At 33.1% G+C, this 17,573-nt stretch overlaps 2 protein-coding genes across 2 annotated transcripts; both read left to right on the top strand.

Moving 5' to 3' along the window:
- The first annotated feature begins 935 nt into the window (after positions 1-935).
- On the top strand, positions 936-5,674 carry LOC119631332 (leucine-rich repeat-containing protein 59). Its single transcript, XM_038023446.1, has 4 exons — positions 936-1,332; positions 1,809-1,868; positions 4,394-4,660; positions 4,741-5,674. The coding sequence occupies exons 1-4, from the start codon at positions 1,234-1,236 to the stop codon at positions 5,362-5,364; spliced, it is 1,050 nt and encodes a 349-aa protein (XP_037879374.1). The 5' UTR covers positions 936-1,233; the 3' UTR covers positions 5,365-5,674.
- On the top strand, positions 5,628-13,281 carry LOC119644932 (putative alpha-L-fucosidase; the record flags this gene model as incomplete). Its single annotated transcript, XM_038044675.1, has 7 exons — position 5,628; positions 5,677-5,682; positions 11,124-11,315; positions 11,397-11,535; positions 11,608-11,714; positions 12,198-13,093; positions 13,162-13,281. Coding segments are annotated over 7 exons (1,458 nt in total), but the record flags the coding sequence as incomplete, so codon positions are not given.
- Positions 13,282-17,573: the final 4,292 nt, after the last annotated feature.

The following is a 17,573-nucleotide window of genomic DNA, read 5'->3' as shown; positions in this document are numbered from 1 at the left end:
GAATTGTTTAGTTGGAGTTTTGCTCATTGATCTATTTGGGTCTAGGTAGAACCGAAAACTTTAACCGCATGCAATACTTTTCTATTTTAATTGACAAGGTGTTTAATTCAACACTGTATGTAGACATTAACATTTATCACCACAGCATTTCGTTTTTAAAGAAAACATATCCAATTTCTATGTCCAGCAAATGTAGTTTAAAAATTTTCTTACATAAATTCTATATATTAACATTCGAAACACATCGCCGGCACAGAACAGCGATTGTTATCACCATGTGGATTTTTTCGAAAATCGTTCGGTTTTTTTAATTTTTTCGCTATAGACAGCCTTAGGTAATATTGTCTGATTAGCAACAAAGAATGTAAGTAAAATTTATTATTCAAGACATTTTCTTTGAGGGTATAAAACCATTTCTAGGATTAGCGTATTTTTATAACGTATAGACCTTTAAAACTATGCTCACGAATAATTCTTGTTTGCAAAATCGCGTAAAGTTGAGAGGGAGCTTAAAGTATTATCGGGATATACGCATTGCTGTAGCAATGAGATTGACCTCCCATAAATGTAAGTCCTAATCTACTAATCATACAATTGAATTTTTCAGAAAAAGTGTTACGTTACGTGCAGTAGTTCAAAAATAGTCGAGAAGAAAATTTGATTTATAAGCATTAATAACTAATAACAATAATTGCTCTAAAGCTTAACTCACTTTGTGAGAAACTTATGCCATTTCATGCAGCTGTTGCCTTTGGCAAGCCGTAAATTTGTATAGCTCTAAATCTTAGTATATTTTTTAGGAAAAAAATTACTGTTATATTTTTGTAATTATTAATTGCATCAAAAATCATTAATAACTCTGTTTTAAAAAACTCCATCTGCCCTGCTTGCCAAACCATTATTTTATGTTATACGTTACCCTTCCATCTATTTAAAATATCCCCGTTCTCATCACTTTTATCAACAAAATGTAAAATTTATTTCAAAGTTTACATCTCGGCATCTCTGTTGTCGGTTTGACGTTCTCACTCAATCATTTTTGTTACAAACATAATTAAAACCACTAACAACAACACGTTTGTAATTGAAAGTAAAGAGAAACGCGGAACCTTGAACTTCCTCAACTCTTGTGTCTTGCGAGGTTGCACTCTTTTCGGCGTAAAAAAGATTTTCACAAAAGTTTTTTATATTTAGTAAAAGAGAAAAAAAAATTAAACCAAAAATATATCAAAAATGCCAGCAAAAAGCAAAATTAATGTGAAAGAAAAAGTTGAGGATAATGTTTGCGATTTAAGTTTGTCTGAATTAAAGGAAGTTCCCGTTAGCGAAATTGTAAGTGTGGTTCCCTGTCATTGGCATAACGAAAAAGAGAAGCAAAAAAAAAAAAAAAAGCGAAAAAAAGAAAGTGAAAGTAGAAAGAAGTGACATATTCAAGTGATTATTAAGGCAATGGTGTCTGATCAGCATGAATAGGAAGTAACTAAGAAACTGTATAACAAAAAATGCATGATGAAAAGTAAATAAGAAGTGAGGAAATTCATATGAAATACGCCCTATACCCTTAATTTGTATAATGGTGAATGTGTGTTATTATCAACCTTCATTGCACCCTTGCAGTGACAGTAACATAGCCTCAATAAAGAATGCATTTTCTCATACTGCTTAGTTACTATTGAATGAATGCACTTCTCACATACTTTTCATAATTCGAAGGGTAAGAGTGGGCATTTGTCGACGGAGTGTAGGACAAATATGCATACATTGAGAAAATTCTGAATTTAATGCTTTGCCTTCTTTCCTTTATCTAGGCTTCTTTCAAACGTGTTAATGTTTTGGACTTGTCGAGCAACCGCCTCTTAACCTTGGGTGTAAGTTACAAATACTCTTTATGATAATACTATGCTTTACATATTAGTAATTTTAAGATTTTAATAGTTGCTATCAATCCATTTGTCTGTTATTATTACTTTTTTGAATTAGTTTCCGGTTTTATTATCATTATTACATACATGAAATCGCTTCTGGACAAAATATATATATATATATATATTTAACAGATTATACCTCTTCTTTCAATATCTTAGACGAGCGGATGAATCCATTTTCGCTATAATTTTTCGTTCAGAAGAGATATTGTCATTTCTGTGAACGAACTAAGTTGGTAATCAACTAAATTGTGGGCTTTCAGCACATTTCTGTTTAGTTTCGGAATGCTACTTCCTTCGGTTAACGGGAGTCGAAAATTACTTAGCTAAAGTAATTGGCCTTTGGTTATTGGTTTTTTTCAATTTTAATTGTGAATGGCGAACTTGCAGCTGGTTTGCTAGAGTATTATACAGGCTTCTTTCTCTCAAACTTTTTCATTGCCAATAAACGAGCCTGGATCTTTGATCTTAACGATTATTGCGTTTCTTATCGATCTTTACTAGCCTGTTTAGTAGGATATATCAGATTTCAGAAAGCTAATTTTTTCATAGGTATAGCATCACCCATAGGACATGTGGTCAAATTTTTGTAGATTTATATGCTGTAGTTTATGAGTAATGAGCAAAAAAAACAATTTTTTGTGCCTTTTGGAAAACAGAAGTGTCTTCAGGTTACACAGTACTGTAACCGTGTCCCACGTCCGATTTGACCCGCTTTCAACACCAACCTGAGTGCAAGAACTTAAAACCTTTCTGCCTACCTTGAATGCTTACATTACACAGGCTGACAGAGGGACGTACTTAATCTTACCCATCAGCGAAGAATCAGGGGTATATTCATCTTGTCAAAACATTTGCAACGCCCAGCAGGAAACTTCAGAGACACGACAAAGTATATATATTCTTGATAAGCATCATATTTTGAATCGATTTAAGCATGTTCGTCTGCGTAATGCCTGCTTCTGGCCAAAAAAATGAAGATCGGTCGATGGTACGTACATTGAAAACATCTCCTCTTTTTAGAAGGAATAAGAAATTGGTTTTTAGATTACTACTCATAAATTTGAACTATTATTCTATGAGCGATGCTGTAGTACTTGCACTAGAATGGGAAAATCGAATACGCCTACCCAATACTATAGTGTACTTTTACTTACTTGAATTTAATTCTTTTTTCAATACTTTTATAACAAAAACCAAGTTTAAAAATTCCCAGAAAGTATTAAACGCACCTAAACATGTCTGCCTGTTCATCCGTCCATCCGTCTGTTTGCGTAACTTTGTAGTATTTGTAATGCACCTAAGCATGCTCGTGTCCGCCTGTTCGTCCGTCAACCTCTTCGTCTGCCCGACTGCAAATTTGCAAAAGCTTTTGAAAGTCACCTAAATTTTTCAAAGAGACGACAACTACCACACGCTTGTGTGCCAAAAACTTTTATTTTAAAAATAGAAAAATTCAGACGTGCCCACTGCGTATTGCAGAGCATGAAATTGTTATAATTTTTTTTTTTTTTTGGGGATAACGGGAATAAAATATTGATCACATCGCTGAAGTATTATACTTTAAATTACTAATGTTACCGTTAGGTGTTCATGTTTTTAAAGAATCGTTACACATGTAACCAACATATTTGTTCTCATCTAACGTTTCGGCTGAATACGAGTCTACAACAGACGGAAGAGTTTGTGGCACAATGGTACGCATAACCGCCAACTCGGTTAAATCGGACAGCAGCCCTCCTGCGGATCGCTGCATTGCACTGTCAGAAATATTTATATTAATCATTCAAAGTCAGGTTGCATTCATTATACCCTATATCATTTGTCGTACGGGCTTATTAAGTTTGGGTGTGAGATGCTCAACGATTCAGAATCACTTTCAGATAATTCTTTCAATCGATTTAAGTTAGTTTGTGTTTTTGTGTTTAACTTACAGATGATACGTCGCTTAGCCTTTCAATGAGGCTATATATTGACACGCTGGTGGGTTCAAAAATAGCGCAAAGCCTTTTGAACATTAAAAAGTCCGCAACTGGCTTATGCCGTGTATTTCACACGTAGAAAATATTTCTCATGCCTTTTTTCTTAATCGCTCACGGCGCACTGTAAACTGTAAATATCATAGACCTCGATGAAGACTTTCTTAAATGTCAACTTTTACTTCTCTGTCTCTGCCTGTCAGACGGAGAAATTTCAACGTCCGGTGGTCGAGTATATAAGAATCAATTTATTGTTGGATTATTGTCTGAACGTTACTTCGCTTAATATTTGTTTATTACAGTTAACTTTATTTGCATTTGTATGTAAAGAAATAAAAACTGATTTAAAACCGATTTTGTTACGAATAGTAGGTATATATCCAGTGTCACAATGTCTAAATAATGAAATGCTTTGGGAAATCAATTTTTCGAAAACTCACATAAGTAAAATATATATTTATAGGCAAATATATATTTCTAATTTTACAGAACAATTTTACTTTATTAACCCGTTTGGTGAAATTGGATTTAAGTAAAAATAAAATAAAATCTTTACCTGATGAATTTGGTGTTTTGCGCAATTTACGTCATCTGAACCTTTACGACAATCAACTGCAATATTTGCCCATAACTTTTGGTGATTTAAACAGTTTACGTTATTTGGACCTTAAGTGTAATCCGTTGCATACAACATTGGCGAAAGTAGTTGGCCCATGTTTAACAAATAAGGATTGTCAAGAGTCAGCTAGAAAAACGGTACGTTTATTTAAGTCAAATATAAAAATATATATATTTTTTTTTTAAATTTGTCTACATATGCGTCATATGCATTTTAGGTAAATTTCATGACTCAATTAAAAGCTAACAGCACGAAGGAAGATTATGTGAACATACATCAGCAGCAAACTCTAGCATCGTTAAGTAAAGAGATTAACGCCGACAAAACTAGTAACGATAAGGCGGCAGGGGACATTCACAAATCAAAAAAGTCCACTAAGAAATATAAATCAAAAAAGAAAGCAAATTTCGATAATCAACATCAAACCTCAGCAATACCAACAACAATTGGCACGATAACAACGACAACGACAACAACAACAACAACAACGTTATCATCATCAACATCAGCATCGGCCACAGCATTAGGTAACAATAATAATTTAACTATAAGCAAAACTGCAAAATCGAAACGTTCAGCTGATGGCATTTTAAAAGCTAATACGAATTCAAGTCGTAATCATGGTACTGCGTTGTCAACTTTAATAATATTTTTATTATTGTTGGGCGTTAATATTGTTGTCATTTATATGGTAATGTTTAAAAATCCGGAAATTGCGGAAAAATTAGTAGAAGCCATACCGCATCAGTACCGAAATTTAATAATAACAAAAACGGAAATTTTCCGTTTACGCGTTACCGACTGGATTTCACAGTTTCGCACTCCACCGGAAGAGAATTGACGTTTCATCTATTTGAAGCCATAAGTGTTTAAACACAAAAATGAAAAAAAACAAAAAAGACTGAAAATAAAATAAAAAACTGTCGGATAGCAATAGTACGGCAGGGTAGTAGTGGCTTCAAATAGAAAAAAAAAAGTAGAAAATACGAAAACAAAAAAGTTGATGGAAACATTAACAAGAAACGCAACCAAAGAAGTTTAAAATTTTCTTAAAAAAAAAAAAAAAAAAACAACAGTAACATTAGGAATAGAAGAAAGAACTTACGTAGAGACTTTTTTTTTTTTAACTTTAACTGTAAACTGCCATTAAAAATTTTGAGTAAGTATTTTTTAATAACATTTATTAAGTAAATTATGCAGAAATTATGAAGATTTTTTAAAGTTAAAATTAATTAAAATTAAATAATTCCAATATAATTAAGGAAGGAAGTATTTAGTTTAGTGTAACGTCCAATTTTCAAACAACAAAAAGTTAACAGGAAGCCAGGCCATGATAGATCGAGCAAGGGAGAGAAAGAAAGAAAGAAAGAAAGACAGAAAGAGGGAGATAGAGAGAGAGACATAGAGCAATATCAATACAAACAAACACAACTACAGTTCCATAGTATTATCATAATAATAATAATAATAATAAAATTAATTTGTTTTTAATTACCGCTATACCACCAATACAATTACAAAGTTCAATCACTCACTCACACATTAAATTAAAATAAATAAACGAAAACGAAGTGCAAAGAACTTTAAGTTTGACCACTTAATCAACTATTCCAAGCTACAAACAATTGATGAAAAATATGTCAGGTTTATACTTATTTTTGTAATACACATATCCACATCGCACACTTACATACACTCACTACCGCAAACGAAGAACAACAACAACAACAACATATATTACTATAAACTGATAACAGTTTATGACAATAGTATATAATAGTATAACACAATAAAAACAATGATAAGGATTTTTATACCAAAACTTTCAACTCATAGAGCGCTTGTTTTTCTTTGTTACTTGCTTGTTTGAATTTTTACATAAACAGAGTTTTATACAATTACATAGATCATATCTATAGTCGTGCACCTACACACATACACACAGCTATCCAACCACATACATACGTAAATACACACATATATATACATACACACACACATAAACACACAAACAAACACAAACACATAAAAATCAGTTGTAATCACTTACAATAAAAAATAATGAAACTCCTACTCAATAATCAGCATTCCATCATCGTCATCCCTATTGAATAATAGTAATTTCTATAAGAATTTCTGCTTTTTGTTGTTAATTTAAGTGTTCTCTTCTCTATTTAAAATAACCGTTTGATTATTATTATTATTATTATTATTATTATTCATTATTATTATTATTATTATTATTCATTATTATTATTATTATCACTATTATTACTATTATTATTATCATTATTCATTAATTAAATTTTATTATATATAAACATATGTACATATATAGATACGCATGTATATATGTACAGGTATGCATTGACACGTATATATGAAAATTTAAAAACATTTACACATATATATGAAAATTTTTATATATACATAATACATACATATATATATATATATATATATATATATTATGTATATATGTATATAAATATGTGTATATGTCTATATATATGTATGCTTATACATCAATACAACATCTCTTATTAGTTAACAATAAGGTCTATGTAAACATGATTATTACTCAGACAGACACCATCATTATCATTATCATCGTGCATATATATAACATTTTTTATTAATTATTTCTCATGCATTTAATTATCTTGTTTTGAATGTATATTATTATTTCTATATATAGAAATATATGTAGAAATGAACAAATTATCGACCGAATAAAGTGTAAAAGTATATATTTTTATATAATAAGAAGACTGTTTTTCATTTTCGAATAATTTAACTTAAGGACTGAGGCGCAATGAATTTTATTCATTTACTTAATTATACCCATCACTGTAACATGGGGGTATACTCATTTTGTTTTTTTTTTTTTTTTTTTCATAATATATGTAACACCCAAAAGAAAGCTTCAGAGACCCTATAAAGGATATATATATATTCTTGATCAGCGTGACATCTTGACCTGATTTAGCCATGTTTGTTTGTCTGCGTGGTGTGTGTTATCGGCACTCTCCTCGTCGCAAATATCAAATTTGGTAGACATATTGGAAGTTTCTGCAAGAAGGTTGATATTGAAAATGGGAAAAATTGATTAGAGCAGAAGCGAGCAGTAGTCCGTAAACTGAACATAACTCTGCTTTTTCTAACAAAAATTTTTGTATTTCGTTATAAGGAAATTATTAAAGTTAGAAGGCCGAAACTTTCCACACTTGCTTTACGACGCACTTTACTCTCTAGGTCTAAAAATGGAACCAGTCGGCCGTGTCCACACAAAGTTATAGGTAATTAAATGAAATTTTTTTCAATTTTCTGAGGTTAAATGCCTATTTATCATAAGACAAACATCCCTTAAAGAAAGATATATTACCTGTCTAAAAATGGGTTAATTTTAAAATGAATATGGTAGACAAAGCGGTTAATTTTTTCGTAATAATACCAGCGATATGGGTATCAAATAAAAGAGCTTGGAGAATAGAATGCGAAAAGCATAGTGATGGGTATGCGAGATTTGGCTCCAGTCCAATATAACTTTCTTACTTTTTTATATTATTTCATTTGGAAAGATAATCACAAGCTAAATATTCGAATATATGGCTCAACTCTGGAAGGATCTTACGTAGAAGAAATGAACTGTATCTATTAATAGCCACTGAGCTGTAGCTCATAGCTAATAGCCACCGATAGCTCAAATACTATAGTTGATTACAGAATAGATGTATGCTTTTTTATCAATAAGTCGTATGTATCGTAAGTATTCGAAATCGTACATTTTTACGATGGGGGAGCACTTTGCAAGTATTTGTCCCCTCGAATTATGAGTACCATATATATTAAGTCTGTGTATGTTTTGACAAATGCAAATTTTAGTGCCCGATTTAATGGATCTTCAAACATGACGAGGATTTTGCTTTTTATTCACGAAAGTTTGAATTTTTTCTTTTTCAATCAATTAGCATAAAAAGTTAGGCTCAATTTAAAAGCTGCTAAGAATGTAATTTAGTCCATCTGTGAAAATGACTTGTGACTATCTGTGCCTATTGCCACTATTTTGCCTAAATTGGTGCGATTATATAATTTTCGAATCTTACACTGAGATATAACTTGAAACTGTGCCTAAAGCACATCCGGAAATTAGATATTTGGCGGAATCATAACGATCGGATGCAGTTTCTCTCTCTAGGTATGCACTATAATGCTGAGAAGAGATTTCATTTCTGCTCTTAATCTTAATTTTGAATGAAGCCAATACTCGCAATCAAAAAGCCAACAAACGACAGCAACGAATGACGTACAGAACAAGATATTTGCTCTTGTGCTTGTAAAATTTTCAAAGCTCCGCTTAAATTAATAAAGACATAATAGAATAGACATTCATTCATAAACATTTTTAAGATCATTCAATTCGTTCTCTCATTGCTAAAATAATAACGAGCAACAACGCCATCTATTCATGGGTATTAGCTTCATGGGGAGCCTTTTCTCTCTTATTTCATTATTTTTTGCTAAGAGCTTGAATGCTTGTTTGGCGATTAATTGATTTGATTAAAAAAAAAAAAACAACAAAAAAGAGAACTAAATTCGGTCGGGACCGAATTTTTTCTACCCATCATCATTATCTTAAAAAAGACAAAAGGAGTAGAAGAACAAAATTTTCATGCTCTACAATAAGAAGGGGGTGCAGTTGATTTCTTCTAATTTTAAAATAAAAGCTTTTGTTTTAGAGGCATGTGGGCGTCGTAGGCATGTCCTTTGAAATGTTTAGAATAATTCCAAATTCTTTTGCAAATTTTTAAGCGATATCATCATTTTCGCTAACGGGGGAATATTTACCGCAAATAATACAAAGTTGCGCAACCAGACAGATGGACAGACGAAAAGGCAGACATGCTTAAGTGCATTCAAGAGTTGAAATTGACCAAAAATCTATATACTTTATGGGATTTTTGAAGCTGAAATAATAAAATTTCGATACACTATTATATTGGGTAGGCGTGGTCAATTTTTTCCATTTTTATGCATAGATGCTACAGCATCGCCTATAGAAATTTTTGTACGTTTATTTGCTATAGCGTATGAGTAATGAGTAAAACACCGATTTTTCATTATCTTTGAAAAGTAAAGGTGTTCTCAGTTTAGGTGATGCTGTGAGCGTGTCCTTCGACCGTTTTGGCCTATTTTCAATAGTAATCAGCGTGCAAGAACTTGCAATGTTTTTGCCAAATTTGGAATCGATAGCTTCACTTTTGCGGCCAAGAGAATGTTTACAACAAACATTACACAGATGGACAGATGGTCAGACGGACAGACGGAGATTCTAAAATCGTTATAAAACGTGATACTGATGAAGAATATATAGATTCTGTGAGGTCTCTAAACTTTGCTTCTGGGCGTTGCAAACGTTTTGACAAAATGAATATATCCCTCATAGTTCGGTGATGGGTATAAAAATAATGTTTTGGACTCAATTATTACATATCATAATAATTTAAATGAGATAAATGAATCTTTTTAAATCAGATATGTATAGCAATTGAGTTTTCCTATATCTGCATCCAGTTCATTCAATTCGATACCCGTCTTTTTTCGATGTCCGCCTGTACCAAAATTCATTTCATATAAATAATAATTTTATGAAGTATTGCTATGGTATTAGGCGAAGCTAATGGCTGGCGGGGCGTCCGAAACTAAACAAACTATACGCAATAAGATAAATTTAAAGAAGAGTGAATCGATTTAAAAAAAAAAAATCGGGTTAAAGAATACCGTGAAGAAGCATCTGACTAATACAAAATTTATGAAAGTTCAATGCAAACGGATGTGAAGAATGAAACGAAACGAATTACAATTGATGTTTTATTAATACGCTCACTGCGATATGTACCGTTTTCATCGCACGCCAAAAAGCATTAAGGTCATGCGTTAAGCTCAACTTTTTCAATTAAAATTCTAAAATCGAAACATTAATTGCTGCGGTGTCACTCACTATATCTTATGGTGTAATGGTGCAGACAATACTGCTCGAGATCGTTACCACCGTTACATACGCCGGAATTACAAATTCTGCTTTTTCTCTCCTCAAATGGAGAGTTTGTTTAAATTTACTAGATCTGTTGGCGTGCATCGAAGATGGAACACTTATTACGAAAATGCCAGACCCTGACAGAGGATATGCCGACATACGCATAAGTGATTAAATGAAGCAAGTAATATGGATGACCATATGCAAAGCTTGCGTATGACTATAGAACCTGTATATCTACAATTTCTTAATGGAAAATATGAAAGACAGAGACTCGAGTTTGAGGGCAAACTCTAATATGCGTAAACCTGCATGTGCGCATGCCGTATGGATATCTTTTATAAAACGAGTTCGCGTAGATGAAGAGTTCGATTCATACCGATGAAGAGATAGCTTAGCTTAGCTTAGCTATTTCGTTACTTTAGCAATTTTCTCTTTTCGTCTATGAAATCAAAGTATGGGTTATCTGTGTAATGTATTCAGTGACTTTGGCACATAGCCTGCATTTAGTTTTTCTCGTGTTTACGTGAAGATGGTTTACTTTGTAAAATATTTTTCAATAGTTTTAATTGGTTCTAGTTTTAATTTAATTTATTCGGGGGAAGTAAATATTAGATACGAACCAAAATGGTCAAGTTTAGATAGCAGACCTTTGCCGTCGTGGTACGATGAAGCTAAAATAGGTATATTCATACATTGGGGTGTTTATACCGTGCCTAGCTTGGGATCAGAATGGTTCTGGATAAATTGGAAAAGTAAGTCGTACATACCATCTTTTTTTGCAGAAGAGAATCTTTTTATTTACATAGTTTTTTTTTTTCTTTCTACTTTTTCAGATAAAAATGAAAAATACGTGAAATTCATGGAAAAGAATTACAAGTCGGACTTTTCTTATCAGGAATTCGCGCGAGATTTTAACGCTGAGCTATTTAATGCCACTCAATGGGCTTTGTTGTTTCGTGACGCAGGAGCCAAGTAAGAGATTAAAGAATATTAAAGAGCTTGAACGCAAATAATTTTTATTTTATTTTAAAAATTTACTTCCAGATATGTGGTATTGGTTAGTAAACATCACGATGGTTTCTGCTTGTGGCCATCGCCGCAATCGTTTGGCTGGAATAGTATGGATGTAGGACCCAAACTTGACCTAATACGTAATGATATATATAAGTGAATAGCCTGCTAAAAGACATATTTATAGTTTTCCTCCGATTCCCTAAACGCATCCCTTTGCCTGATGGGCTTAAAGGTTCAACTTTTCAAATATTTATTGTAATCAAAGCAAAGGTCGCTGAATTTTAAATCAAAATATGAAATGACATAAAACAAATTTGCTAATGCGTCATGGTCCTCAATTTTTTAGTGTTGTCTTCATATGACATTCTTTCATGTCAACTTTTTATATGAGATTGTTTTGTTTTGTTTGTTGTTTTTTTTTACAAAATCTTTCCATTTCTCAGTGATATCTCGCTTAAAGTGTAGCTCACAATATCACAATATAAAATTTTGATTTTGATTTTGCCTTTACAGTTAGTTAGCTATTCATTTATTTTTTTCATAAGCTTTTATAATAACAATAACTTAATTATAACTTAATTATAATAACTTAATTTATTGTTTTTATCAATACGCTTCAGGTGAAGTATCCAGTGCTATACGCCAACATACAGACTTGAAATTCGGCGTATATTACTCCTTGTTCGAGTGGTTTAATCGTCTTTATCTTAATGATAAACTGCATCTATTTATGCGGCAGGATTATGTCGATAATAAAATGATACCTGAGCAGATGTATTTGGTTAGGACATATCAACCGGAAATCATTTGGTCTGATGGTGATTGGGAAGCACCAGTAAAGTATTGGAAATCCCAAGAGTTTCTTGCCTGGCTTTACAATGATAGTCCCGTACGTGATACCGTGGTAGTCAATGATCGTTGGGGCATAGGTACTTCTTGTCATCATGGTGGTTTTCATAACTGTGCTGATCGTTTTAATCCGAAAACATTGCTCGAACATAAATGGGAGAATTGTTTCACTTTCGATAAAACCAGTTGGGGACAACGTTTCGATATAACGCTTAACGATTTCCTTACCGTCGAGGAGACTATTTCGCAGATAGTTACCACGGTTAGTTGTAATGGTAACGTTTTAATTAACATAGCGCCCACAAAATACGGTACCATTTTACCAATATTCGAGGAGCGCCTACGTGAAATGGGCAAATGGTTGAAGATAAATGGCGAAGCGATTTATGGCAGCAAACCCTGGTATCAGCAGAATGACACGTTAACAGCAAATGTCTGGTATACTACTAAATCGGATCCGCGACCTAATAATGTTACCTTTTCTGTAAACATTTATGCGATTATATTAGATTATCCCTACAAAACCAATTCCATCAATATTAATCCCTGGAATGCGTTCATAAAGGATCCTTTAGCAGCATATGTGAATTATAAAGGTTTGAAAGAAGAATTGGGTACGAAAATAAAATCGATTACCTTATTAGGCCTACAAAATACTACAATAGAGGTGAAGTTTCAACAAATTTTATACCTAATCATAAATTTATTTCAATGTATTATTGTATGTATTTTCAGTGGGCACTTAACTATTCCTCGTTGACCATTAATTTTCCTGATAAACGTCACATCGATCATGCAGGTCTGAAGTATGCTTGGACTTTTAAAATAGCCACAGAACTTTCCGATTTTTAGATAATGTTTTTACCAGTTTCGCTGCATCAGCCTAGCATTTAATAAACAATTTAGTTATGTGACAATAAATAAGAACAAATGAATATAAAGATTAAAGAAAAGTGCATCATACGCAACGAAATTTGAATAATAAGAAATCTATTTTCAATAAAAAATAAAAAATAAATAATTATTGTAATAAGGATAACAGTATGGTATTGAAGGTACAATGGCATCACATTACTTAAATATTTCATTCTTCTTTTCTTTTAACCGAATATGATGAAAAAGGGACGTTGTACACACTTACATATTTATATACATGTATGCACATATCGCTACGGTGAGCGAAGAAGTTCGAAACATACCGCACTGGGGGATTTAAATGCTGCCATGAACTACTACATTTTACCTACATTGATATACGTACTTGAGCTGGATTAAAAGTTTCAATAGAAAGGAAAAACCGTCACAGCAATGAGAAGAGCAACAAGAAGATCAGCCGGCTAAAGAATGAGTAAATGAAAGCCCAAAAGGTAGAGGTAATCTAAGTCAATTTAATTCGCGCGACACCTTCGGGGTAACCATTAAGGAAGGTTGCACTGACATGCTGGAGACTATTGCGCGAGGAGACAAGTAACGATGTATGGAAATGGCCCTACGAAACCATTACCGCCTACAGCCTACACCAGGAATTACTAAGCCCTCTACGAGCGCGAAACGTTATAATTCCATAACGAAGGAAGGCGGAGCGCACGTAAAGCCCTAAAATAAAATAAAAGATACCGAACAGAGTACCAAACACCCTTCCATTTCCTGATATATACAGGGAGAAAAAGAAAGCTACGAGTTTTGCTACATAAGTCTGGTAAACTGATAGATAGCCTGTGCTACTACAGACCTATTTGCTTTAGAAATGAGAAGAAAAGCTTGAGAGCGAAGGAACTTTCCTAAGCTTCGATCCTGATTGTAGAAAAAAGGAGAAGAACTCTATAATATTGGGTGGGCACGGATGATTTGTTCTGATGTCAGACTAAAAGTCGAAATTTAAATGATATATGTATTGCATTTTGTAAGTAATAAGCAAAAACACCGACAACAAAGGTGTTCACAGTTTTTGTTACATAGACGTGTGGGCGTTGTAAGCGTTTTCTTTGATAAGTTTAAAAGCGATACTTCCCTGTTTGTGAACACGAGAATGGTTACCACAGTCGGACATATTGGTAGATGAATGGTGGGACATGGTTAGGCGCATTTGAGCTTTGGGTTGAAATGAAATTGTGACATTCTACAAAATTAAGTAGGCATGGCCAATTTTATCCAGAGCTAAAGATGCTACAGCATTGCATTACAGAATAGGTGGTCAAATTTTTTTAGATTTATCTGCTGTAGTTTATGAGTCATGAGCAAAACTTCATTTTTTTATTCCTTTTGAAAAACGAAGGTGTCCCTCGACTGATTTGGCCCGCTTGCAATATCAATTTTCGCGCAAGAACTCGTAATGTTTCTGTGAAACTTGAAGGCGATAAATTAATTCTTGCGGCCAAGAGAATGTTTACAACGGACATTGTGCAGACGGACGGATAGACATGCTTAAATCGAGTTAGGAATTGTTGCTAATCAGGAATACACATACATTGTTTGGTCCCTGAAGCTTTCGTCTGGGCGTTGTGTATGCGCCTCATCCTTCGGTGATAGACATAAAAGTATTTATTAGTTAATCAAGTCTATCACTTATCAATGGACGTCTCTTAATATAGGATCCTTCGTCGAAAATATCATTTTCAATTTTGCTCCATTTTTGAAGTAGTGATGCACAGCTGTCATTGCAGTGACCTTTGTCGAGTCAAAGTTAGGAGTTTTTCGCATGTGGAGCGATACACCCTCACACAACGTATTGAAATAATGACAATTTTTGCAAAATTATACGAGATGATAATGCACCTGTCCAACCATCCTGTCCAACTGCTTGGGTACGCAGACAAGTAAAACTGTCGTACCTGGAGGTTTAAAGGAATTACTCAAAGTCAGAGTGAGGGACAAGTTGATGCGGTTTTTGCACTTTCCGTGTAATAGGGTTTGGCCAAAAAATGAAGATGATTTGAATTAGTTTAAATCCGAATCTACTTTTTAACTTTTGAGTAGTATTTTGAGGCAAAAGCTACGATCGGTAAATTTTTGGTACCAGCGACCTCCAATGAATACACAGTGCAGGAAATGGTAAAGTACAATTTTAACTATGGATGTCGGCATTTGCTAACACTTGACTGAATGCAATTTTTTTTCGCCAACCATTTAAAAGCTAAAAGAAGATATATCTGCTACGTTTAATTCAATGTGTCTTAGTAGGTTGCAAAATATAGTTTTTTGACTTAATTGGACGTGAGCGTAGACTGATGGTTGGAGGTTTTAAATGAACTTAATTAAGTTTTAAATCAGCCAATGTCGGCTATATTAACTGACGAGACTGATAGAAAGACAGATTAGCTGACAGACAGACCAACTTACTGGTAGAGGCAAATACTAGTGGATATAATATAAATGTTGGCCAAGTTTACTTGCATAAAATATTATATTTTCTTGTCCCTTATTTTTATTATTATTAGCTGAAGCTTGCTCGGAATGGAAATTCAACAGCAAACAATATGATATGTTAAACACGCTGTTAATCATTTAAAGATATTTGTCCACTTTATTATTGTTGAGTTTTTTTTTTTTTTCTACAAACGATAGAAATCAATGTAATGTCTTGTGACGCCGAATAGGTATTAAGTACCAGTTTCACACTTCTTCACGGATATTATCTAGTATTCATAGACGGAACAAACAAACCCATAGGTTTTGTTTTCGAGTCGCAATGCTATGCAATGTTCCTGACATTGGTATAGTCCGACGAGTTATGGAGACGACGAACTGACTTGATTTTCTTTTAAAAGTAGAAATCACTGTCCAAGTCTTTTTCTAATAAACGAACTAACGCGCTATTGTTGTCACATGCAACTATATGTGCCGATATAAAGATAATTCAAACCATAGTAAATATGGTAGGTTCTAAAACAGTCTTGCCTTTATCTAAGACAGATTAGAAAGCAGCAAAAAAAGAAGCAAATATATACAAATACTATAGAATCCAATAATGATTTACTTTGTCTCTCTATATATATATATATCTCTCTCTCCCGTTCAAGCATAGAGTAATATTAGTTTGGGGAAAAAGAAATCCATTATTTTTATATGAACTTCAGGACTTTATTTAACATGCTTCGGATTGTCAGATTTGGGTCAAATATATATATCTTATAGAAGTCTTGGTCTCTATTTGCAAAAAACTCTAGTAGTCGATTTTCACAATCCTCCCTAGATTCCAATTTTTTATCATTAAAGAAATTTTGCAATGCAAGAAAAAGATGATAATCGCTTTAAATTAAGTCCCGATTATATGGCGAATGCATTAAAACTTCCCAACCAAGCTCCCGAAGTTTCTGGCGATTCACTGTAGAAGTGTGTGGCCTAGCGTTGTCCTAGTGGAACACGACACCTCTCCTGTAGGCCAATTCTGGCCGTTTCTGGTCAATCGCTATCTTCAAACGGTCCAGTTGTTGACAGTAGAGATCAGAATTTAGCGTTTGGCTATATGGATACTTTACGAGAAATCTATCAGTGCAGCCATCTACCGAAAAAATAATGGATTTCTTTTTCCCCAAACTAATATATTTTAAAGGACGACGTTGGAACTGAGTTAGTCTAGGCGCTATGTACTCTTTTCCATATCCTCCTACTCGCATTCCTACGTTTTATAAGCGATTACATAATTTGCCTAATGAGCTTTGAAAAAAATTTTTTTTTAATGAAAAAATTTTTTTATTAATGAAACACCCAAACCCCTAAAATTATAATAGAAAGATTTCAGCCAAAATTTGTTTATTAAATATTAAACGAGAGACTATGTGAATATGTAGATGTAATAGTTTTTTAAGAAATCTAAAACTAGGTAAGCTCGGGAGAAGGCAAGCTTGTATAGCTAAATCGAGTTAGTAGAACCTATATTTTTAAGAATACCTGTACATTTTTGGGTCTTTATGTATCTAACTATGCTGCGCAATCTAATCGCACAATATAACATGCGTTTTATGCATTTCGATATATTCTTTCTTTTGTTTATAATCAATGAATATTGTTTAACCCGCAATTATAACGTTGTACGTTACATACAGTATAATGCATTTTAATGTTGCCTCAAATGGTAAAGTAACGTAAAATGCACAATATATATACTTAAATAGTGCAACATTATCCGAATCAAAAAATTAATTCAT

The sequence above is a fragment of the Glossina fuscipes genome, unplaced genomic scaffold, assembly GCF_014805625.2.
Source record: "Glossina fuscipes isolate IAEA_lab_2018 unplaced genomic scaffold, Yale_Gfus_2 1, whole genome shotgun sequence".
NCBI classification, from domain to species: Eukaryota; Metazoa; Arthropoda; class Insecta; order Diptera; family Glossinidae; genus Glossina; species Glossina fuscipes.
The sequence above is the reverse complement of the archived record's forward strand: the minus strand, read 5'-3'. Positions and strand labels throughout refer to the sequence as shown.

Coding starts and splice junctions, on each gene's coding strand:
- LOC119631332 (XM_038023446.1), top strand. CDS start 1,234: ATGCCAGCAAAAAGCAAAATTAATGTGAAAGAAAAAGTTGAGGATAAT. Junction 1,333..1,808: donor AAGTTCCCGTTAGCGAAATT/GTAAGTGTGGTT, acceptor TCCTTTATCTAG/GCTTCTTTCAAACGTGTTAA. Junction 1,869..4,393: donor ACCGCCTCTTAACCTTGGGT/GTAAGTTACAAA, acceptor CTAATTTTACAG/AACAATTTTACTTTATTAAC.